Source organism: Haliaeetus leucocephalus, unplaced genomic scaffold (genome assembly GCF_000737465.1).
Source record: "Haliaeetus leucocephalus isolate CR32 unplaced genomic scaffold, Haliaeetus_leucocephalus-4.0 Scaffold395, whole genome shotgun sequence".
NCBI lineage: Eukaryota > Metazoa > Chordata > Aves > Accipitriformes > Accipitridae > Haliaeetus > Haliaeetus leucocephalus.
Genome location: NW_010972831.1, coordinates 3,705,182 through 3,729,770, shown reverse-complemented (window position 1 = coordinate 3,729,770; position 24,589 = coordinate 3,705,182). Strand labels below are relative to the sequence as shown.

The 24,589-nt window shown below is 60.4% G+C and overlaps 1 protein-coding gene across 1 annotated transcript in view; it reads left to right on the top strand.

The window, feature by feature from the left end:
* SMG6 (SMG6 nonsense mediated mRNA decay factor) overlaps window positions 1–23,977 on the top strand; it is a 116,101-nt gene extending 92,124 nt beyond the window's left edge. Inside the window, exons 14-19 of the mRNA XM_010573634.1 lie at window positions 5,396–5,572; window positions 8,723–8,869; window positions 15,922–16,075; window positions 19,519–19,730; window positions 20,009–20,090; window positions 21,700–23,977. Coding sequence (XP_010571936.1) covers window positions 5,396–5,572; window positions 8,723–8,869; window positions 15,922–16,075; window positions 19,519–19,730; window positions 20,009–20,090; window positions 21,700–21,830 — 903 coding nt within the window. The 3' untranslated portion in view covers window positions 21,831–23,977. The remainder of the gene's footprint in view (window positions 1–5,395; window positions 5,573–8,722; window positions 8,870–15,921; window positions 16,076–19,518; window positions 19,731–20,008; window positions 20,091–21,699) is intronic.
* The last annotated feature ends 612 nt before the right edge of the window (window positions 23,978–24,589 follow it).

The following is a 24,589-nucleotide window of genomic DNA, read 5'->3' as shown; positions in this document are numbered from 1 at the left end:
CCCAGTTGCATCCACAGTTGCTCTGTCGGGTCACGTACAGAGTTGCAGGCGTGTGGGAGCCGCGTCCACCGAGCGTGCTTGTGGGATTAGTTGAAATCAGAAGTTTCTCTGAGAGAAGCTGTGGCTGAAGTCAGCTCTCAGCTGCAGAAACCAGGGTTGCGATCCAGCTGCAAGCGCTGCTGCCCAGCCGTGACAGACACTTTGGTCCTCCCTACCCAGGTGGCCAAACCCCTCCAAACTGTATTTGGGGCTGGGCAGGGCAAGGAGCTCCTCGGGCCACATCCTGGCTGGGGAACGAGCCCAAAGAGGCTGGGCTGTAAGTCCAGGGTTAAACCCAGTCCAGCTCTTGTGTGAGCCTGCGCGATGAAAACCCAGAAGGGATGAGACCAAACCAGGCGCTTTCCTCTGCCCTCCTCCTCCAGTGCCCTGGGCTGCCCTCTGGCTCCCTGGGGATGGGAGGAGGCAGCACAGGGCACTGCGAGGCATTTAACCACGGCCTGCATGGATGTTTTAGCAGGGTCAGTGCAAACGTTTCAGCGGGGCCATGTAGACGCTGCATGGTTGTTTGGGGCTCACTTGGTTTCAGCATCATTCAGCTACTTCAGCTAAGCCATGTTTAAACCAATGTGGCAAAAACAGTGTTATCCCCACGCTGGATCGTGCTGGAGCTTGGCTCTGAGTCCCGGTCCTATCCCATTCCCATCTCCAAATCTGGGATGGGATCTCTCCGTGCTATGACTCAAACTTCTCATGTCCTTTTCCCCTTCTGAATCCAGCTGTCAGGATGTGCTCGTGTCTCCCCCTCGCACATAGGAATGCAGAGCCGGCAATGGCAGCCCGTCCTCCAAGCAAAACCTTCTCCAAAGCCGCTGCCTCCTGTTTGCTTGCAGAGTCTAAGGTTTTGCCGAGAGAGAAGCTGCCGGTGTCTCTCCGCACACTGCCGGCAGTAGCGTGGCGTTGCCAGAGGCTGCCACGGGTGCGGGGCAGCCCTCTCCAGGCCAAGTTTCCCCCCGGAATGTGGCGGGTCCCCGCGGCTGAGCGGAGCTCCCCAGGCCAGCTGGCTTGGCTGCTGGAGGCTCTTTGGACTAGCTGAAGGAGTCTGCATTCCTGCCTCCCGGTTATTTGCTCTTTAGGACGCTGCGTAAAATTAACAAGTTGTAAAAGTTGATTGAAGGCGGCGGTGGGTGTGACAGAGATTTGCTTAGCTGTGGGAGAGCCGTGTGTGGAGTAGAAGGGCCCGCGCGGCCGGGGTGGGGGGCAGAGGGGCTGCCCCCCCAGCTCCAGGCGTGCCTCTGACCCGAAGCGAGACCGTGGCTGGTTTCTGGTGGTGTCACCCCACCAGCACCAGGTGCACGTGTCCGCACTCGCAGCTCTCGGAGTCCCTTCCCTCCCCTTAAATCTCCTGGAGGACACGTTGCTGGCATTGGGGCTGCATCTCCTTTGAGCCAGGTGCTGGCCATCCCATGTGGGAGTCCTCTGCCTTCCTCCTGTTAAAGAGCAGCACGCAGCACTCGGGGAAGCTTTTCCCTTCAGCCCGTGTCATCTGCAGGGGAAAATACAGCCAAGGCCATAGAGGGGATCAGCTTCGTTAGATCTGGGGATGCCTCGTTAGACGTGGGGACCCTGCTCGCCGCTGGGAGGAGATGACACACGCAGGGTCCTGGTGGCACTGGCACTGCAAAGTGGCTTTGAAAACACAACAGCTGGTACAGTTAATGTGCAGCCCAGTGGGTCTCTACAGGCAGTTAGTGTGTGTTAATGTGTGTCCTGCTGTGTCTTACTCAATGATTAGTATGTTAATGTATGACCCATGAATTAGCAGCCGGAGCGCTAATGAGCCTCGTCAGTGTGCCCTAGCAGCCGCCAGCCCGCTGGTGGGTGGCTGATGCTGGGAGCTGGTGGTTAGCCGTCTGATGCAGCAGGAGATTAGAAACCTCTCGTCTCCGGTCCTGATGAAATCAGGCTGGCGATCGGGGCTGCTGCAGTCGAAGCCACCTCTGCCCCACGCCTGGTCCCCAGCCAGTGTCCCCGAGAGGCACCACGGTGGCGAAGGGCTCGGCGATGCCTCGGTTGCTCGCACCTCTGGGGAACTGAGCCCGGGTCACGGACGGGGGCACCAGACCACTTCAGCAATTCTCAGTTTCAGTTTTCCTTTGAGAGCGGCTGCGTGCATGTCAGGCCTATTTTAATACCCAGCGATGACTTGAAGCCAGGCTTTCAGTTCCTGCTGTCTCACTGCACGGTCGGAGGGGGAAGGGCACACAGGGCGGCTGTATTCCCCGCCGGGGCCGGGGTGTCTGCTGCCACATCACCAAATACATCGACACAGTGTTATATTGTACTTGACCATTCCTTTGGGAAGGCTGGACACAGCTCCCGGCATCCTCACCGCGCTCCACTCCAGCAGCGATGAATTGCCGGCAAGCACCTTTCGTGGCCATCCCCGGCTGCCCTGGGCATCCCGGCACTGCCACGGGCACTCGCGTTTCCACTCTGAAACAGGAAGTTTCTGACAAAAGCAGGTTGCTCTGCGGCACGCAAGGTCTCGCTCCGCCGTTCGAGAGAGACCTGGGTGCCAGTCACAGGTCACTTCTTTCCCAGCATCTCAGAGGCTGGGCTGCCCCGCGGTGGGGCCAGCCTGGCTGCCGGCAGCCCGGGGCTCTGCCGTGTCTTCCCCAAGCAGGGCTGCACGTGATGGGGATGTGCAGAGCATTTGCTCCTTCCCTGTTTTTCATTCATGTGGGCTGGAAAAATGTGTTCATGAGACGAGTTGCTGTGGCATTATGTCATGGGCCTTCAGTTTGGGCTCTTTTCTCCCCAGCAGATGAGCTCAATTTAAGCATCGGGCTGTGCTGGCTTGGCAGGAAATCTGGTGTTTCCTACTTGTTTCTTCTTCAGGGGAGGAAGGAGCGAACCCACCTGCCCTTGGCCCCAGCCCCAGCCCCAGTTCAAGGGAGCTCTTCTGCAATATACCTGATCATTCCCAATCCAGGAGGCTCTGACAGCAAGGTTTAAGCCTTTGCAACGCAGAGATGGCTGCGCTGCAGCTGTGTCAGCGCCCAGCCCCCCATGCATACATGAAAACCTCATGGATCCTAAACTAGATGTGACGGCTTTTATTTCTAGAGGTGTCTTGAGAAATCCCTCGGGAATGGTGTCAGGATGGGTTGCCCATCTCTTCCCCACCTAGCCAGACAGTTCCTGCGTCCCCTACCCCAAAACTGCTGCTGTCAGCCGCATCCTGGCATCCCACAGCACGTGGCTGCTGGCAGCAGGGCTCAACCCCTGGTGCTGCCACAGACACATCCCCACAGCTGTGCCGGTGGTGGTGGGCGCTTTACTCGCCCAGCAACCCTGGACACAAGGGAACTGCAGATACCAGGACTGGAAAATCCCTGGGTGAAGTCACCCTGTGTGAGTCAGGCCAGGTCTCCGCAGTGTTAACCCATCGAGCTGGGGATGAAGCAGGCAGTGAGGTTTCCACCACTTCCCCTGAGGCCACTGCAGCGCAGAGCTCTCAGGAGGGATGTTTCCCATGACAGCCATTCCCACTTTGCTCTTGTTCTTTTTCCTTCTGACTTTCCCCTGCGGAATGGTTCCTAAAGGAGAGCCAGGAGGATGGAAATGTTCCTGCAGTGACACTTGCTGGGATTGCTCCTGGCTGGATGTCCCAAGCAGCAAAGGGCTTTCCTGGGAAAGAGGATCCCCCACAGCCTGACCTGCTCCTGAGGCTGCTGAGCCTGCATCACCTCGTCTTTTGGTCACCTCTGTCCCGTAGGACACATTTTTTAGGACCAGAATCAGTGGTTATGGGTCCCTTGCTCCCTGAAATATTACATTCTTGCAATCACCCTGCTGGCACCACCGCTCCGCAGCAGCAGCTGCCTCCCATGGGGAGGAAGGGGCTTCTCCTCCCCCTCCGCCTGTCGGTGCAGGTACGGAGGGACGCAGGGTCCCGGAGTGGCAGCTTCAAATGGAGGCAGCCCGGGCTGCTGGTGCATGAGGGTGCCTCGCTCAGGCAGTAGCCAGGGTGGGAGGCTGGAGGTCAGAGGAGGGTCAGGTTTTTGACACGCACTACAGCGACACGGTGGTTAAAATTAGCCCGCAGAGAGGAAACTGGCAGCTTTGTGGAAGAGCAGAAGTTTCCTCTCACGGCAGCCTGGTGCAGCGGGGCTGCATGCCGCTGCCAGCCCTCCGCTCACCACGGCATGGCCCCATGCAGGGCACGCACCGCCGCCGGCACGGCAGGGTGACGAGCCGGTCTCCGCCGAGCTGGGGCCGGGACGCATGGCATTGGTATCGCACGGCATAAGGATGCAGGGGTGGGAGAGTAGGCAGCGTCTCTGACAGCAGGGAGCCTTGTTAAGTCACCTGTATGGGGTCTGGCCTTCTCCTCAGCTTTGGGATCCCAGTCCCGGGAGCCTGCAGGAACCCTTTTGGGATGGGGGTCTCCGTACAGAGCAAAACCAGAGTGCTTTGTGGGGGCAGGAGAAACTTGGGCATCAACATGGGCTTTGTCTCCGTAGCGTGTAGCACTTCTAGCCCGTTTGCTGACTTTCTCCCTATAAATCTGCTGCTCCCCGGTGTGACGCCGGTCAGCAGGAAGCACCAGGGGAGAGCTCTCTGCAGGTGCAGAGCCCCGCTGTGAGGGGATGAGGGCTGAGCCGAGGCTGGTCATGGTGGAGGCGCCGGCAGAGGCTGTGCCGCGCAGGATGGGGCCGTGGAGGCACCGGGCTCCTGTGCTCTGGAAACTCCATTTGAGAGCCTCGTAAATTGGATAATTACCCAAGCTATTGAGTTTCCTTCTGGCCAGATCCGTCCCAGCCTCCCTGACGGGGCTCCCCAGTTGGTCCGTGAGATGGGCCCGTGGGACGGGGTCGGGCTGGAGACGAGGAGGGGCTCAGCTTTTCTCAAATGCCCCCACCCGCCCGCTCTCACACCTGCATCCCTCCCCAGCTTTTGTGAGGGGGAATCTGGCAATGGAGCCAAAACAAAACAGTAAGGATAGGCCACATCATTCATCTCTCACGCTTCAGCAGGACTTTCCCCCATTTGGTGGGGCTGGGCAGGGGGCTGGCTGCCCCCGGCAGCCCTGTGGCCCTGGGGTGCACAGAGGGGACAGGACAGGACACGGGTTGGTGCTGGGTGTCCTGACTTCGCCTGCCTCCTTTTCCCTGGGGACAGTGGGCTATGAGACTTGGGCAAACCCCTTCCGTGCCTATTTAGAAGAAGAGGGGCACCCTGCACATCCTCACGGTGCTGTGCAGTGCTGCCTGCATCCCACTGGGCCTTCTAGCCCCGGACGTTTTCCCCTGGCCATTGCCCATCTGCCTCCCCTTTGCACTGACTTTGTTTTCCTTTCCCTCTCCCCAACCCCCTCGTCCTCACCCTGTAGGTTATTGCAGCCGACTGCAAGAGGGTCACAGTTCTGAAGTATTTCCTGGAAGCCCTTTGTGGACAAGAAGAGCCTTTGCTGGCATTCAAGGGTGGAAAATATGTGTCAGTGGCACCCGTCCCAGACGCCATGGGAAAGGAAATGGGAAGCCAAGAGGGAAAACAACTGGAAGATCAGGTACCGTGCGGGAAGAGCGCGCCTCGGTGAAGGAAGAATCACCCCTGTGGGGCCCAGCCTCTGCCTGCCCTGCAGCTCCCGCTATTTATAGCTGGCGTAGCTGCGTGTGCATTTTATGGGGGGAGGTGGAGGGGGGGGGGCAAATGGTGCACAGCCCTTGTCTCCCGAGTGTACTTCGCTCGTGCCCTTTCCTGCCAGTCCAACCCGCGTGCCTCTATCTCGCACGCTGCTATGAGTTCCAGATGCTGCTTTTTCATACCCGAAGCGGGGGGAGCTTTAATAACGTGCAGCGCCGCGGCCCCGGGAGAGGAGGTGGGCGAGGGGGTGTCAGGGTTCAGCTTCAGGATCAAGTTTATAGCCGTGGAGCTCGTTGCGGCAGAGGCCTGAGCTCCAGCCTCCAGCACACGTACAGGAAGAGCTGACATTGGCGCCCCGTCCCTCCCCTGCCTCTCACATCCTGATGTGATTAAGGAATTCAACTCTTGTTTTTCTGCCCTTGCTTGTTCCTGTAGGCCTTGCTTCACTCCAGGCTCCGTGTGTGTGTTTAAGGGCCCTGCCAGCCGCTCTGCAGGTTGACTCTTTTCTTCTGTTTAATCTTGCAGTTGGAAAGGCCAGGGAAACAGGAGAGAGGGGCAGAGGCGTTGGGAGCGGGGAGCTGGGTGGCCCGGCGCTGCCCAGGCTCTCTCCAGGTCCCCTCCCTGCGCCAGGGCTGGGTGCTGCAGAGCCAGAGGGGATATCGCCCCGTGCAGGGGACAGCACCTTGCCTCTGCTGGCACTGGGTGGCCTGTGGCCCCATGCACCCCAGGGAGCTGACAGCCAGAGGAGCCCACAGCAAGAATGTGCTCAGCACCCTCCTTGTCCCAGCAGCTGGTTCCAGCTGAGCAGGGAACAGATTTTAGGTGATTTTTTTGCACTGGGTCTCAGAGCAAAACCCCAGGTAGCAAGAGATGTCTCTGTAAGGTGGAAGACCTGGACCCTTGTCCTCTTCTGGAGAAGGTGCAGGAGGTTTTCAAGCTGACACCACTAAAAGCGTGTGGTATGGGGGAATCTTCAGGTTCTACCCAGTGTCATGACAGGGATGGTTCTGTTCTCTGGAGCACTCCTTTCGTTGGGTCAGTCCCTCCAGTTTCTGCTATGAACAAACATGGTACGGAGGATAGCTCCCTCCTGCCCCATCCCCACAGCTCTGCTTGGCTGTGGGAACCTCCGCGTGAGCTCATTGCACAACCCTGGGGCTTCCTCCTTGGGCTCTGTTCACAAGGGAGCTTCCAGCTCACCAGCATGACCACCAGATCCCAGGCCTTGTCACCAGCAGATCCCAACCCACCTCAGCAGATCTGCATCTGACACACGCTTTTTTCCCAAGGCCCTTGCGTGACGTCGTCCCTCTGGCAGCATCCCCCCATCCCCTGTGGTCCAGGCTGTCCTGGCAGAGGGAACTGAGCCTGAGGGCTCCATCTTCCTCCTTCCCATGGCTAAAAAGTCACAAGGAGAGAAGAGTACGTGGTTCTGTGGCCAGGCGGGCGTGCAGTCTGGGTGAAACGATTGAGTATGCGACTGTGCAGTGCTGGAGTTGTTCTAAATTAAGGCTTGCGAGCTTCTGCCCGAGTCCCCCCTGCTGACACATGCCATGGCAGCCTGCACAGGTCAGGGAGTGTAGCGATGCTCTTGTCCCTGCTCTTATCCCTCTGGGGGATCCTCTTGTGCAGGATCCGCTGCCTGCAGCCTTCTGGGGGCTCAGAGCAGGTCTTTCTGCCTGGGTACCACCTGGGAACTCTTCGCAGCCCCATCACAACCCTTGGCTTTTGTGCAGAGAAGGGGACATTGGTAATGGCAGGGCTTGGGAAGGCCCGTGGTTGCTGCACTGGGGAGCAAGAGGGTCTGGGCGAGACAAGGGGACTGTCAGCAGCAGCGGCAGAGCTGGGTTCCTGGGCAGCACGTGTGTGCAGGCAGCTGCTGGTGGGACACGTGTTGAGGAACAGTCTCCCCTTTGGACAAGGAGCCACTGGGGAGAGCAGCAAAGCTGGGGGCGGAACTGGGTTGTGGCTGATCCCCAGCTGGACACCAGCCACCACCTCCCTCCCTCCTGTGTCCCGGAGATTTGGGTGCATAGGGAAAGGCCAGCGTGGCCTTCACCTGGGGTAGGAACAGTATGGCTCATCCTGGGATCTCCAGTTCAGGCAGGGCAGGCATACTGGAAAGGGTCTGCAGACCTCCTGATGGGGAGACCCAGGGAAGTGCCTCTAGGAGAGGGTGAAGATGCAACGTGGTCCAGAAGTGCCTGGGCGGGCAGGAGGTTGGAGAACCAGGGAACCTTCAGTTCAGCAAACACAAGGTTCCTGGCCAACAGGAGCGTGGCAAAGGCAGACTAGAAGTAGGATGCAAATGTTAACAGAGGAAGTAATTAACGGTTGAAATGACTGACCTCGAAACGCAGTGGATTCTCCATCATGCGGAGCTTTAAAATCAAGATTGAGCGTCTCCTTCTAAAACATCTGTTCCAGCCCAGCTGGAAGTTTTGGGGTGGGTGCAGGAATATCTCTGGTCTATTCAGAGATCAAAACGGAGAAGGGGAACGGGCTCTTTGGTGTCCTGCATTCATAGATCTGAGTTTCCTGTCAAGATGATCAGCTTGTGTGCCTAGCCTCGGATGAGGCAGCAGTGTGAGAGCAGTGTTGTACAGCCCCAGTGCAGGCAGGTGGGGAGAAGCAGCGTTTGCTCCCAGGGATGTGCAGCCTAAACAGCCGGGCAAAGCGGAGAGATAGGGAAATACCATGGGTTTACAGAACTGACGCCTATAAAACATCAGTGACTCACCCAAGGCTGTGGGAAGAGTTTTCCAAGGCAAGGAAGAGGATTTGATTTTAGAACAGAGCTTTAAGCAGGGCTGCCCCTGTCCTCGCTGGTCGCTGCCTTCCCTGCCCCGTTACCTTTGTCATTTCCTGAATGTTTACTATTTATTTATTTTGCTTGCTTCTCTTGGATGTTTAGAAATAGTAAGTTGCCCATCAGCAAGCAGTGATGGATCGTGCCTGGCAGGGATTTATCTCCTGGAAGGGGGACAGCAGAACGAGCACAGCCCCTGCCACCAGCATCCCTTACAATGACTTCTCCTCTGTTTTTCTGTCTTTCTGCATTTCCTGGAAGAAGGAAGATGATGTGAGGATTGAGGCATTTGAAGATGATTCTGAGGCTGAAGGCAGTGGAGGAGAGATGGACATCAAGGAGCTCAGAGCCAAGAAGCAAGCCCTGGCCAGGAAAGTAGCTGAGCAGCAGCGTCGTCAAGACAAGATTCAGGTAGGATGGGCTGTGTGGCTGCAGCGCCCAAGCTGGCTGAGGAGCTGCTTTCCTTTGGAACATGGGCTGATCCTGCCTCACTGTGCCGGTGATGCGCAGCCGTTTCCCTGCCATGCTTCAGGACCAGTGGCCTCTCGGGATGTCCCATAGCACGTTGGGCTTCCCGCATGTAGGTGCCCTGCGCCGCCTCTGTGAAACCCAGCAGCAAGCTTAGCTTTGGCCCTTTGGAAGGGCCAAATCGGTGTTGCTGTCCCCACCCAGGGTAAGATCTGCCCTCCCAGGCCCTGAGATGAATGTTTCGGGGGCTCCTGGGACTCTCGTGAAGCCAGACGCAGCGTCTCCATGGAGCTGCCAGCACACCCAGGAGCCCTGGCAGGGAAGTGCTTTAGCTGATGGCTGTAGTGCAGTGTGTGCCAGGCAGCGAGCTGTCCCCCTGCCTGGGGCAGAGGCTCCGTGGCAGCGAGGCTCGGTGAGAAAGCAGCTTTTCTGTGCAGCGGGGCACAGGCAGACGGGGGAGAGGGTGGGACATGAACGGCAGAGTTCATGTGGGAGCCAGTGGCAGGAAAAATAGTCTGCGAACGGCTGCTGCAGCCAGAGCGCCGCTTGCAAAGCGTTGCCATCGTTATGGGGACAAACAGACAGGATACAGGTGATCCCGTCCTGGCCCTGGCCTGATCTGAGCGTGTTTCCCAGTGGGAGCTGGTGAAGTAAACTGGTTGGACTGGGAGCAGACGCCTGGCAGTGCACACTGTTGCTTTAAGAGCGGTCTCACATGCATGGCTGTTGGCTGCCTCGCCGCTCGCAACCCTTCTTCCTCCAGCCTCGCAGCCCAGATGAGGATTTCTCAGCAGAGGAAAAATTCTCCCTGGCTCCCCTCCCCCTCACCTCCGCCCTCTCTAATGCCCAGGGCCCTTCACTTCCATAATTCTTCATTTTCCAGCCTTGAACGTAAGCCAGACACATCTGTCTGGCCATATGCGTGAACTCTGCAGTGTGTGCCGAGGTGGTTGTAAAACAGGGCTGCTGAAGGCCCTACTGGGAGAGCGTGCACATGTGTACCCTCCGGCTACTGGCGCCGGGCCCAGAACCACTGCGCTTCGCTTTTCCAAACCCACCCCAACCTTTCAGATTTCGCCTTTTTTCTTTTTCATTTGAATGTGGAGCAATTCATATCAAGGAGAAGGTAGAAGTTGTGCCGGGAGGGAGGGGCCGCCCCCGCAAGCGAGTCCATTATTGTTGGCAGGTACCTGGGTCACATTAATACAAGGAGGAAGAAAGCAGCAGCGAACGAGTGAGAGATTGGAGAGATGGGCTGTAAATTAAAGCGGCCTGAAGCCTTCCAGCCTCCCAGGGTTGTTAAGCGGGAGGTGTAAGTAAATTCCCCACTTCCCACTGCCTTGTACAGACACAGCAAACAGGAACTGCACATGTTCGGGGAGGGCAGCGTACAGCAGATCCCGGCCCCGGCGACTAGCCCAGCTGCAGCAGGGCCCCCTGGGATGGCCGCTGCCCATTCTGCAGGGAGAGTGGGGGCTGCCTGATGTTGTCAGGGGCTTTCTCCCCCCGGCATGCTCCTCCCTTCCTCCCCAGCCGTGCTGGGGCCGATGCTTGCAGGCGGAGAGAGGTCAAAACGAGGGTGTGGGCAGCTTCAGGAGCTGCACAGCTGAGAGCTGAGGTGCAGTTGGAGTCTGAAGGCGCGGGGTGGAGGAGAGGTCCTTGGGGCTTCGGTAAAGTCATCCAGCCCATAGCTAGCTGGGAACAGCCCGGAGCAGAACATGTGTGCTTGCCCTGGTCCTCTCCCTGCCCTGGTACTGACCACGCGGCCGGAGACGGAGGAGCGGAGGAGCTGGGGTGGAAAGCGCTGCCTGGGGAGGCCAGGTTGGAGCCAGCTCAGCCTCCACCCCCTCCGCTGTCCCTCTCTTGGCCTGTGGTCCTTGACCTTTCTGATCTTCTCGAGAGATTTTGTGTTTCCTGGGACCTGGGGATCTTCTGCCTTCCCTGTTAAAGCCCATTTCTCTTGTTCACTGCTCACCCACGGAGTTCACGCATCGGCTGCCCTCCGAGTTCCCCTTTCACTATCCCGGGAACAAGCCACAGCTCCACGTATTCATCCAAGTCCAGCAGATGCAGCTCCTGTCTCAGCATGGCCACTATCTCCCCATCTTTGCCATGCTCCCTGCCTCTTGCAGCCCAGTTTGGCGGCTGATGGAGATCATCCACCCGATGCTTGTCCCCAGGTTCACTGCTGCTGCTCTACCTGCCCTGCATCAGCTGGCAGGACAGCCCTGCAGGTCCTTGTTGTAGCTCCCAACCACAATCCATGCTGGGGTCACATTTACACGTCGAGGGGGATTTGGGCTTCACCGCGCTCCTTCGTAGGATGGCGGCTCGAGCTGCCGGCGAAGTACAGGTCCAGGCAGGGTAAATGGCAAGCAGGGGTGGCCCTCGGCCAGCACCAGCTGCAGAGGGAACAGGAGAGCTCAGGTCTGTTCTCCTACACGAGCTTGGACCCCAAAACCATCACTCTGAGAGGGGGCACATAGGCCAGAGCGGGGTTAGGTCATAGCCTCTTGTGTCCCTGGGCAGCCCTGGTTGCGAGGAAGCTGTCCTTTGCTACCTGGCCCTGGGTTATGAATTGGCTGCTGCTCCCTGGCTCTGCTGCCAGCCTGCCTCTGCCCTCACCGCTTGCCCAGGCTGGGACGGAGCTGCCAGCCAGCCCCGTGTCACAGGCTGGCGACAGCAGCGATGCGTCGGGGTGAGGTGAAAGACCAGGCACATACCTGGGCGCTGCCCAGATATTTGGAGGGGTGAGAGACCAGGCAGGCAAGTGGGCAAGAGGAGGTGGCAGTGGCGCTGCCGGGGCAGGCAGCGTTCTCTGGCAGAGCCGTGTCCCCAGCCAGCACCGGGTCCTGCCGCGCGCTCCCAGCCGCCCCCGCTGCTTGGCCAGGCCCTTGGTCCATGCTGTTCAGCGTCCCCTGTCCTTTGTGCCGCCGCTGTGCGCTGGGAGCGGTCGAGTTTCCTGACCGGTTGAAAACATCCCACCTGAAACATAACAGGCTCTTCCTCTGGATGCTGCTATTGTTTTGCTCAGCATTACAGAAGCAGCTTAACCGGGGCGGCCAATTATGACATGTCTTCCCAAAATAGCCGCTCTCCTGTCCCTTCTGAGCCCACGGAACGGCCGCCCCCTTAAGATGCAGCCGCTCCTTTGTGGCGGTAGTGTGAGTAAGTGGCTAAATATAGCCGTATCCCATTCACGCTCTCCTCGGCGCGCAGGAACAATGCCGCGGGTGCACACGCGCCGACACGCACCTGCCTGGGAGCGGGTGCCTGCTGGCTGCGGAAGACGCACACCCACCCACGGCGGCTCCGCCACGGCGGCGGCCCCGGTTTGCTACCAGGCACGGGGCACGTTTACTCCTGAGGAAGACGCTGGAGACGAACCTTAGGAGGAGGAAGCCCTCGAGCGGAGACTAGAGAGGCATTGTTCTCGGCCCTGGAAAATCCGCCTCCGATCCCCGCAGAGCACGCGGGGCTGGAAGGGGCAGCGGCGCTGGGTTTCCCCGCGGTTGGAGAGTGGGTCAGGGCAGGAGAGGCGGTGGCAGGATGGTAACGGCCCATCCGTCCTGGCAGAGTGGCGTGACCCCGTACGACCCGTCCCGAAGGCAGCGGGGCACCCGTCTCTGCCGAACTTCGGCTCCAGGCCTCTCCGCCAGCCCGGCACCACGGGCGGAGGAGCTCTGGGGTCTGTGTGCGGGACCCCAGGGGTCGACGTGGAGCCTCTTCCTATTCTGTGCTTGCGGTGGAGACCCTCAGGTCTCCCCCCGACACTCTGCAGAAAGTACCACCCGGTGGCCTGGCTCTCTGGGCACTGGTCCCCTTGTCCACACTGGAAGCCCTCAGCCCGGACATCGGTTTCCGGGGAATCCTCCAGGTGATCCCAGCTGATGGATGAGCTGGGAATTTGGGACTGTGTGCGCAGGAGTGTCTGATCTCAGTGCTGCCACCAGCTGGGGCAGCCGGGGGAGCCACCTCTGGCTCTGGCCCAGCTCCTGGGAGAAGCCCCCATGGCCGGAGCAGCAGGACGGGCAGGGGGCTGCGGGTGGGAGCAGCTCTGACGGCCGCACCGTGTGGATGCAGGAGGTGGGAGAAGGGGACCTGCCTGGCCCTGAGGGGGAGCAAGGAGCCCCCAGCCTCAGAGGTTCCCTGCCACGTCCAGCACTGCGGGGTCGCTCTGCCATCGAGCCGTGCAGTGTGTTTAACCCCAGTAAGATGAGGCTAAAATCCGACCGTCCTAAAGCACTTGGGCTGGGGCGAGGCTGTACATCTGCTGTTTTAACCGGGCTGCTCTCCCCAGGGTCTTCGCCAAACACCACCTCCCAGCAGGGCGTGCGGGCCACGGTCTCCCTGTCCTCACATCGGGGAAACTGAGGCACAATGGGACCGGCAGCTCGTTTCTGGCACTGGTGGCGGCACAGAAGCTGGGCCCCAGACGCCAGCATCCCGATCTACATCCCCGCGCTCTCCTTCCTCCCCACGGGACCATGCCCCACGGGCCGGCAGAAGGGTTAATGCGGCTCTTGCCTCCCCTGTTCCCCACACATGGGCTCCCTTTCATCTCTGGCGCAGGGCCAGCCAGCGTCCGCATGAATCACAGGCCACTCCTCTCCCCCCAAAACCCCTTGGCCGGAGGCTTCTGCAGCCTTTTACTCACACAAACAAAAATAAATCTCGCTGCCGGCCTCTGAACTCTGCAAAGGCGAGTTTCCCTCTGGCTCCCCGAGCGGCCCGGAGCTGTGCGCGGGGACTTGGCACGCTCCCCGCCGACCTCGCTCTTTCACTCCCGGCGCATCCTGTGTCCTTCTCTCACCGGGCGGCCCGGCGAGCGGAATGGGACGTGACGGCCGGCACAGGCATTGCTCGCGGCTGCCAGGAATCGGCCGGGTACGGCCTGCAAAAGCCGCCAGGGCAAATGCCACACACGAGGGTACTGCCCCCCACTGCTGTCACCCCCGTGCCTCTGGCCGGACGGGTAGGTGAGCTCCCCGCTCGCACCATGCTCGCAAGGTTGCCTGCATGGGCCGGGGCGAGTCCTGGGGTCGGGGAGCCATGCTGGGATGCAGGCGGAGGTCCCCTCCTGCCACCAGCCCTTGCTCGCGTAGGACTGTCGTCGCCCATCGGATGCCACATGGTTTTGACCCCCCCGCAAGTTCGAGGCCATCGACCTCTTTGGCCGCTGCACAAGGGACATGCCGCTTCACTCTGGGTCTCTGCGTTGGCCGAGGGGGCCCTTCTCCATCTCCCCATAGCAGGTGGAGCTCAGCAGGGCTTGGTGCCTCCCGGGGACAAGCGTCTCCCCCTGCACCCCCAAACCCTGGGGAGAAACCCCACCTGCCGCCTTCACGGTGAGGAGGCAGCGGCAGCGGCATGCCAGAATTGCCAACACAGGGTTCCCGTGCCACCAGGGAGTGCCAACACTTCCCTGGGTGAAGGCAGAGCACAGGCAGGGATGGCACCTGGCATGTGGCTGGTCATGGCAGCATCTGTACTGGGACGCTGGTGCCATTGTAGCTGCCCCTGCCTGATGAGGGAGGCATACCCTCCCGCTGTCATGCCACCTCAGTGCTGCCATGCAGCAGAGGGGACCTGGCACGCTCCCCGCTCTGCCCGTCGCCCCTCGGGGTCGATGGGAGCTGCGGCCCCAGGACCGGTGCTGCCAGAAGGAGGGTGAGAGGCACGTGGTGAGGTTATGGTTGCTGCCTTGCCTGGAGACACTTGTGGGAGGTAGCAGCGTCAAGTCGCCTTGATTTAAAGCCAGATGACAACACTTGGAAATGGATTAAAAACCACTTCTTTCCATGGCCACCGCTGGCCCGTGCAGCTCGTTGTTCCAGGGTGCCTCCGAGGCTTTGGCATGACTGTGGGAGGGTTCGGATCCTCACCCCGGGCAGGGGAAGCTCCCCGTAACGTTGGGCAGAACAGGGTCGGCGGTCGCCTCCTGTCCCCGCGGTGCGTCTTGTGGGTGCGAGCTCGCTGTCGTAAGGTTTTGCATGGGGGATGTGTTCCACAGCAGTGCTGTTGTGCTCCATGGGTGACCGGTTCCTATTAGAGGCAACAAACATCAGCGAGTCCAGGGAAGCTATTTTTAAGCAGAGGAAGCACTAGAATAGCATCCTGAGTTTTTTAAGCCTGTGACTTACTAAAGAGCCCAAGTCCTTCGATAGCATCGAAAGTAATATGTGAGCTCTTGGGCCCCATTTTGGCAGCTGGCATTATCCAGAGATCCAGGTGCAACCCTGCAGTGTTGCTAGTAAGACCCAGCAGACCCTTCCCACATAGGTGTGAGCACCTCTGGTCTCCAGTGGGTGCAAAGGGCTCAGCCAACGACAGTGCTGTGGGTTTCCAGGGCTGGAACCCACCTGGTTTCCCAGCTGGATGGAGTCAGAAAAGGCAAGGCATGTGCTGGAACTGGTGAGATAGTGAGCGAGCCACTCAGCCAAGCATTCCCACCCCACAGACCTCCCCTTCTGCTGCCTGCTTGGGGTCCCTGTGTTAGGATGCAGTTGGCAGGACTTGTGTGTCCCAAACTGGTTCTTTTTGGCTGTTGTCACCTTGATTTTTTTCCATCTGGAGTCCCAGAACCCGCTTCCTCCGGTCCTTTTCTGCCCTCTGTTTTGTATTGGGGTCGGTCTTTTGGCACCAGTGCAGATAGTCCTGGCAACTGCCAGTCCCGTAAATGGGACAATTCCCAAAACACTTCCATTTTCAAGGCTGGTCTCAGTTGTTCTCCCCAGAGCCTGGACAGGACTGTTCTCCTAGGAGAGTGCTCTCTCGGAGACTTTCACCATCCCACTCACGTGTGTGCCGTGGACCTGCAAGAGTTGGTGTTTGAGGTGTGCTGGTGGGACGGATGCAGCCTCCTGCCAGTCTCCTTCACACCCTGCCCTTGCTGTGGGAGGTGTGCGTGCCAGCCAGGCTTATCTCCTGCTCTCAGGGTCCACAGGTCGTCGGGCTGACGTCCTACTTACTCATCATATGTCCTTCTCCTCCAGGCCGTGCTGAAAGATCAGAGTCAAATGAGGCAGATGGAGCTGGAGATCAGACCTGTCTTCCTGGTCCCGGACACCAACGGTTTCATCGACCACCTCAGCAGCTTGATAACGCTGCTGGACTGCAGGAAGTTCATCCTGGTGGTGCCCCTGATCGGTGAGTCGGGCCAGTGCTATGGCGGGGACTTCCCCTCCCCACCAGCGCGGGCTGTCCCTCCATACCGGCTCCCTCTCTCCATGCCCCACGTGCCCGCAGTGCCTGTGTGGTCTGGAGCCGGTTGGCTCATGCCATGGGGCTGGCCTCTGTCCTGCTCTGTCTCGTTCCAGACACGGCTGGCGTTCCTTCGGCCCGTGTCGCCCTTCTCCCTTCCTACCAGCTTTCTGCCCGCGGTGCGCAGCAAACTCCTGTCCTCTTGGTGCATTTGGGGGTGCCAGGGGCTGGGAGAGGCAGGCGGGTGTTAAATGGGATTTGGAGGGAATTTTGGAGGGAGCAAGGAGGAGGAATTGTTAAACAATCAGAGCAGATAGCTTATCCCAGCTGAGCTGGGGCTTAGGCAGCCTGAGCAAATGGCCGGCCTGTGTCCCAGCGTCTCAGAGCTGCTCAAGCCCAGCCCTTCTTTTTATCCTTATAAAGCTCGCAGTAAAACAGCAAGCTGGTTCCCGTTATTGGTAAACACTCACCCTGGCAGATAACGGCTGTGCTGCTGGGTGGTCTCCCAGGGTGGCGGGAGGATTTGGTTAGATGCCTTTGCTCTGATTGTTTGATCGCGCTCTGGGCTAGAGGTAGCGTTCCTCCGGCCAGTGTCACTCCGGCGCCCAGCACGTCCCAGTGCCAACCTGGCTTTCAGAGGATCCCCAAGGGCAGCAGGAGAGGCCAGGGCAGGAGCGGGGCCAAGCCTCGCAGAGCCCACACGCTGCCCCATCCCAGTCGCAGCCCTGGGAGGCCGGGGGCCAGCTCTGCCCCGTGGGCATCTCCAGCATCCAGGCAGTGAGGTGTACGCTCGTGGCGATCTCCCGGCCTGTGGCACACAGGGCTGCCTGCCCTCCAAGCCGTTATGGGGCTTCCTTCTCAACCCCTGGTGTCCGGCAGACAGCTCTGCCTGCCCCAGAGCCAACATCCAGCTGCCGCCCTTCCCAGCGGGGTCAACAGCCTGGCTCAGGAGGGATTCCTGGGGTTGGGGATGGGACCCCTGGGTGGGGGGAAGCAGGGGCTGGCCAACTGCCCAGCTCAGCACGGAAGCTGCCAAGGAGCTCCGTGGCTTGGCACTGCAGTGCCAGGGCTTTGTGTGGAAGCGAAGGAAAGGAAGCGGCAGCACCGGCAGAGCCTAGGCAGCCCTTGGGGCTGTGGAGCGTTAATACCTGAGAGAGCTGGGACCTGCCCTGGAGCCATTGCCCTGCCTCCTGGTGCACTCCTGTGGTTGGTGCGAGGCTTCTCCATCCAAACCCCAGCCAGGGGCAGCCGTTACAGGAGAGCTGAAAAACCTGGTCCTGTCCTTGTCCAAGATGCTGCTGCCCTCAACCTGCAAAAGGAGCCTGGCCTGGCCTGCCCTACCACAGGCAGGAGGAGCAGCAGCGACCGAGCACCTTCAGTGCTCTCCTGTCCTGCTGCCTCCCTGCACAGCCCATCGTAGTGGGGAACAGAGTAACTCATCTCCCACTGCCTGCCACGAGCCTTCCCTGCCGCTGCTGAAGCACCCTGAAGCCAGCAACTCCCTGTCCACTCCGGGACAGTGGTCAAATTCCCCATCATCCCCGGGAAAGCCATCAGTGCTGAGACCCAGGTGCGAGCAGGAGGAACCCATCCCACGGGGTAAGCCGGGGGCCCGTGGCTGCTGGGGGCAGAGCCCTTGATGCCGTGCCCCATCACCAGCCCAGAGATAATGCGCGGTGCCCTTCCCCCAGCACGGGGCACTCCTCCCCGCTTTTCCTGGGGATGCAGCAAGGGGTTAAGCACGCGGCTTCGACTTGGGTTTGTTTCTCTTGCTCTTTAACCTGCTCCGTGCTCCTTGAGGCTGACCCCGCCATGGAGAAGCCAGGCCTGGTGCAGAAGCACAAACAAGCCTCCCCTTTGAAGCCTGTTTAGCTTGGAAGCAGGAAGGCGGATTTCGGGAGGGAATACCAGCTTTTCCTGTTTGATGTTCCGTTCTTGCACGGCTCCCCCCACCCCGGGCCCAGCCGTGCATTGTGTGGAAATGGCAGCATCAGGTCAGTAGCAAGAAGAGTCGCCGGCCAGCGAAGAGCAAAGCAGCTCCATGCAGCTTTAATTTGAATACCCAGACAGTGAGTGCCAGTCTCACCATGGAACAGAGCGATCACGCAGGCTCCCCGGGCAGTGATTCACAGCACTGGGGAGAGGCCTCAGACCCCGAGCTCTCTCCCCGAACCCCCAAGGAATGCATAGTTCCCACTTGAACTCAGGACTTGGCTCTAGGCTCGGAAACAATCTTCAGAAATGAAGCCATGGCTAAAACACACACTGTGCGCACAGAGGCTCCCTCGCGCACACGTGCACACCAGCTCTCTCGCGCGCCCGGCCTCGCGCACACGCAGCCCCGTATACGATCGCAGGCAAGGCAGGACGCTCGTGCGCACATCTGGCCGCACGCTTGTGTGCCCGGCCTCGCCGCTAGCCGCCTCGGCGGCACCTTGCTCACACGCACGCGCGCTCTGCCACGGAGTGGCTCTTCCAGCAGCCCCGGAGCCAGAGGGTGGGTCCCTCCTGGAGCTCTGCTGGGGTCTCTCGGGCTTCTGCTGGGCTCGGGGGGCCGGAGCGGCTGGGGTTCCCGGCCACTTGGCAGCGGTACAGGAGGCTCTAAGGCTTGATGGGCTCCGGTGAAGGCGAATGGGCTGGGAATCTGCCTGATCCCAGGCTGAGGCTCGTCTCAAGCAGCATATGTCAGGACAGATGTGCAAACCCAGATGGGTGAGGTGTTGGAGAGAGCATGTCCCCTGCCGGGAGCCTGGGACAGCGGCTTCAGGTGGGAAAACGGGGCCAGGATTTGTGCGGGAAACAGTGCCAGAGTGGGAACTACCTGCTCCCGCACGTGACCCTGTTCCCACTTCCAGCCCTGCAGCGGGAGGGCAGCAGCTTTCTGTGTCTGAAAGTAAGTACAGGGAGCCGAGAGGTGCAGAGCCAGGCGGCGCGATGCGCAGCAGGAGGCATGGTGCTGCTGGCCATCGCTGTGCTCGGAGGCGGAGGAGCGGGCCGCAGGAGGCCGTGGTTTTCCAACACCCTCGGGCACACACGGAAGTGCCGTTGGTCGTGACGCGGGACCGTGGGGTGGGGGGGCACAGTGATGCTCCCAGCGTTTCGCAGAGCAGAGCAAGGTGCCCTTAGGGAGTGTTAACCCATGCTGCAGGGGCGAGGTGCCTGCGCTCCCGGGGCCGAGCCAGGTGACCCATGGAGGTGGAAGGCAGCAAAGCTTTTCCAGACCCGCAGCCAAGTCCAGGAGCCCAGGGACGCTGCGGCAGCTGAACCCAGATTTCCTGAGCCAGCTCCCAGTGCCCCGGCCCTGAGGCCTTGGCAACTTGCGTGCTCCAGCAGCAGGTCACGGGAGCACCTTGTCCCATAGTAACTGTACCTCCTCTTCCTGTTTGAAGTGATAAACGAGCTGGATGGCCTGGCCAAGGGCCCAGAGATGGAGCACCGGGCTGCAGGCTATGCCCGCCAAGTGCAGGAGAGAGCCAGGAAGTCCATCGAATTCCTGGAGGAGCGATTTGAGAGCCGGGACAACTGCTTGAGGGCTCTGACCAGCCGAGGCAATGAACTGGAGTCCATCTCCTTCCGCAGCGAAGACACCACTGGCCAGCAGGTAAGGGGCATCTCGGACATGGAGGCAGTGCTGCCGAGGGCTGGAGGCTCTTTGCCACCAACTCCTTGTGGGAAACCAAAGACCCTGGGTCCGTGAGCTCTGGGCAGGGGGTAGCTCTGTCCCCACCTTTGCAGGCGGCTGAGTAGGTTCCTGCAGGCTGTGTCTGTTTTGGCTCAGAGCAGCCCTGCTCTCCGCTGCGTCTCGAGGCAATGCAGAAGTCGGGGTGGTGGGATTGTAGGTTTTTTCCTGCCAAGGGTAACGTTGCCCTTTTCTTCCAGGGAAACAATGACGACCTGATTTTGTCCTGCTGCCTCCACTATTGCAATGACAAGGCCAAGGATTTCATGCCCTCCAACAAAGGTAGAACATCCTCACATCCTCTTTGTCCCTTCTCTGTTGCATTCCACGGACTCTTCTTGTTTCTCTTTCACGGCCCTTGGAGCCGATCTCTCCCGCATTTTGCCTCTTTCAACACCAAGGTGCCACCTCCTGCCTCCGGTCAGCCCCAGGCTGTGGCCCTCCCACCGCGTTGCCAAATGTGCACCTCACTGTGCTTTGAGGATGCCCCAGCCTGTGAGAAGCCCATCATAAACGTCCACAGAGCCATTTTGTGGTGCTGGCTGCGGTGAGGAAGGGCCAGAAAGAGCCTTCTCCCTGCGAGCCCTGGTGCCCCCTGTCCAGGGCCCTTTTCCCTCCCAATGCCCAGTTGGTATCGGCCACGCATGCTGGGACCAGACAGCCCCCAGGCTGTTGCCAGGGCAGTGGGGATGGAAATCACATCAGCAGCTGCCCAAGAAATCAACCCGCATTTGTCAGTGCGAATTCTTAGCAGCTTAACTTGTCAGATTCACAGAGAAACCGTCACCAAATGTTTATGTGCAAATGATGCTGAATTTTGAAATCATGTGGATTATGGGGAATGGGGCCTGACAAGCTGACAGCCTCTGGTTTGTAACAAGGAGGCGCGTCACCAGCGCGGAGCAAAGGATGTTTATTGTTACACATTTCTTAAAGTGTCCGCACAAAACCTCCCGATCCCGCTTTCGGCAGCCCTCAGCCCCGGGCCTGCCCTCCCGCCGAGCCCCCGCTCCCCTTCCACCCGGCACGGGCCAGCCGGGGTGCTCGCCTCGCCATCCTCAGCCCGACACCGTGACCGTAGCCCACGTTCCTGGCCACCCTCCCCTTCCCCTCGTCCTGCTGCTCCCCGCGCAGCCAATCTGGGCCCATGTTGGGCTCCCATAAACTCTGTTTTTTCCATTCCCGTCCTGGCTCGGAGGCACTGTGTTTCCTGTGCTCATAGGAACAGTACTCTGGTCACAGGACCCAGCTGCTTACACATACCCCATATGCTTCCCCTGCTTTGCACACACGTAAGCGTGGCTCCCACATCCCAGCCCGGCGCCTTGCGTGCGGGGCAGCTCATCCATCTGGGGGCAAGATCCCTTCGGTTATTTCTCAGGCTTCAACTCTCTCTGGCTGTCTGAGCCCCAGCCAGAAACGCCTCGGTGTCAGTGGCAACTCCAAAAAACTTCGCAAAAAATAAGGGGTGGTTTTAGATCTTATAATGAGATCACCAGAATAATAGCACCAGCTTCCTGCTGGAGCCAGGGTCGCGGGCTGTCTTCCTGGCCAGGGTCAGGCAGAGGGACCTCCTTTTCCCTGCCTGCGGCACACTGCACCACCCCATGCGGGCAGCGGGCAGCCTGGGGCCCTGGTGCTGCTCAACGGCCTTCCCGACCCCAGGGCTGCGGGCAGAGATCACAAATCATCCCCCAGCCAGCGCAGGGTGGGGAGAAGGCGGCCTTCGAGATGAAGTGCTGTCTCCGAGCCACACCAGGAAGCCTTGGTGGGGAGCGGGGAGCTGGGGGGGGGGGCACAACATGGGGAAGGCACAGTGTGGGGCGGGTGCAAGGGCTGGGGCAGAGCGGGGATGTCTGAGCTTCACGCTGCTCTCTCTCTGTCACTGTAGATGATCCCATCCGTTTGCTCAGGGAAGTGGTTTTGCTGACGGACGACCGGAACCTGCGAGTCAAAGCGCTGACCCGCAACGTGCCAGTGCGGGACATCCCCACCTTCCTCAAGTGGGCCCAGGAGGGCTGAGGGGGCTGAGCGGGGCCGACAGCCCCTGAGCTAGTCACGCAGCCTGTTACGGTGGGAGACCGGCTTCAGCGGCAGCCCTCACCACACGCCGCCACCGCCTTCCAGCCCACCACGAACAATAAACGCCACGTCTTCAACCCACCCCAGAATGGCCGTGCTGCGAAGGGCCCCCCCCTGAGGGCAGACCAGCTGGGAAGGTCATTGCTGTGGATGGTTCACGTGGAGGCTGGGCCGTTGAGGGTCCCACCAGCCTTTGGGCAGTGCCAGAGCGGAGCTGGTGAGCCCCGCTGGCTAGGGAAGCTTTGGGTGAGCCCGTGCCAGATCGCCAGCCTTTTGCTTGGTTTGCTTGGTTGCAGAGAGCTCGAGTCACGAGTCGGTGGCTCTTCGGGTTTGTAGGCTGCGTAGGGCAGAGTCCGGGGACACGCCAGCGCAGACTTTGGGATTGCGTAGTCTAGCTCGTGCCCCTCGAAGAGGCTGTGGACTTCAAGGGCAGGTTCCCTCCTGCCCCAGCCGGTTCTTCCTGCATGGCCCAGGCAGCCCCAGGCCTCTGGCCCCTTCCCCACCCCATGCCCATCTCACGCCGGGGGTGCTGCTTGTGGAGGCGCTTGTCTTCTCCCTGGTGCAGGGTTTGCTTGTTGAGTTTCATTTCAGACTTCAGTGTAAGTTAGTTTTCAGGTGTGTGCCCTGCCTGCTTTGCTGGGGCAGGGGGGCGAGGCTTTAAATACCCCCCAGTCCCCCCACAGCTGCTTTCTGTCCTGCTCCCCTGCCCACCCCAGCCATTACCTGCCCCTTCCCTCCTTCCCCAAACCCCTTAGTCCCACCCTGCTACCTTTAGACATGTTTTTGATCTAAGACTCAGCGTGAGGCAAAAAAATTCTCCCAAGGACCCCAGGACTGGCTGTCCCACAGGTCCCGTGTGTCCTCATATTGCCACGGGCTCCTGTTGCATGTGGGATCCGGCTTCTGCCCATGGCTGCAGGGCCAGGCAGGGCTGGAGGGAGCCAGGGCAGCACCCAGCCTCCCCCCACTGCTTGCCCAGCTGGGAGAGTCCCCTCTTGAGTTGCCCCTTCACCGTAGAGGGAGCCACAAAGGGACCCCGCCACCTTGTCACTGGGTCATACTGCACCGGGAGCCGGTGCAGGGTTGGGGTGTTGCTGAGCCCCCCCCCCCCGCCATGACATTGCCCCATCAGCGAGCGTCCCATCCCCGGCCCAGTTAGACGCTAGATACAGAAGCTAAGAGGGAGCATTAACCCGTGAACCAGAGCCCCTGGAGCTCTGTCAAGTCCCAGTCCCATGAGCAGAGGGTGGGAGTGACCCCGAGGCCATCCCCGATCCCTGCTGGGGCACCGCGGCCGTGGGAGGGAAGCGTCAAAGGTGGCAGAGGAAGCGGTAGGATGGAGCCCAGCATTTTCCTTTCCTGCGTGGGTGGCTTGGACCCGGTGTCTGCATCAGGAAGCCCGATGTTACCCCCGCGCCAGCTGCCCGGCCTCACGGCGAGGACCAACGCTGGGGTCCGAGCCTCAGCAGCACCCGGCTGCGGTGGGGCTGCACGGCACAGCGACGGACATGGGCAGGGGTTGTGCTCGCTAACCTGTGCCATACAAATGCCCCAGCCTCGGGACACTGTGCAAGAGCGGCTGCTGGCAAAGGAAGGTCTGTGCTGTGGGACAGAGCCTGTTGGACAGAGACTTTGGGGCACCCACGCCTGCTGGAGGGTGCATGGAGCCGTCACCGTGGCTGAGCCCACCCAGGGCCACGGCACACACAGCGCCCACGGCCCGGTTCGGTGCCCACAGCCGCGTGAAGCACCGCGCTGGCTGTAAGCAGCGCGTAGACTTTGCCTTCTCCTCCACACCGGGGGTGTTTAAATATTTGTTTTTCTAACAGAGCTGCCCCCAGGGCTGCTTTGCAAGGCCCTTCCCGGGGTACCAGCTCGGAGGGACCTGCGGCTCTGCCGGACGCCAACCCCTCGCACCGTGCCACAGGCTCGGCCGTGGGACAGAGGTCTTGCTGCCACCGGACCAGCTGGCACGACGACGAGCAGAGCGGGGTCTCGCTGGCTTGAGTGCCCCGTGCTTGGGGCCATCTGTACCAGGCTGCTGCCCCAAGCCCCCACAAGGAGCCCATCTCTCGGGGAGGCAGCTGCATTCGGGCTATTTTGTTAAGATGGTTTTAATAATTTTTAGTATTAAACACTTGTCTGTGCAGCGTGTTGTTTCATTTGCCGTTGGCAGGCAAGTTGCTGTCGGGGTTGGGGGAGAGGTGGGCGCGGGGGGCACCGGGGAGGGACGGCAGCGGGACGCATCTGTGCTTGCAAGGACGACGGCGGCTCTGTCCCCCCCTGCAGCTGCCCCCCGCTAACCAAGGGGACTCCGGGCAAACCAGACACACAGCAAAGCCCCTCGCCTCCTCTCCCTGCAGCTCCGCACCCCAGGTCATGTTCCGCCCCCCCCCTCGGCGCAGCCTTCACCCCTCAGGGTCACCTCTCAGCACCGACCCCGCACAGCCAGGCCCGCCCCCAGAGAAGGACGCAAGGCCACGCATATTAATGTCACTTTATTGCTCATTCGGTTTCGACTATAGAAAAAAAAAAAAAGGGGGGGGGGGGGGGCAAGGAGCCCGTGTACAAATCGGACGTGATACAGAGGGGGCCGGCGGCCCCGCTGGGTGCTGCCAGCTGTGCTTTGGGTGCTGCTGCTGCTGCCGCTGACCCCACGGCAGCTCTGGGGGGGGGCTGCCGGTCCTGGGGGCCCCGGG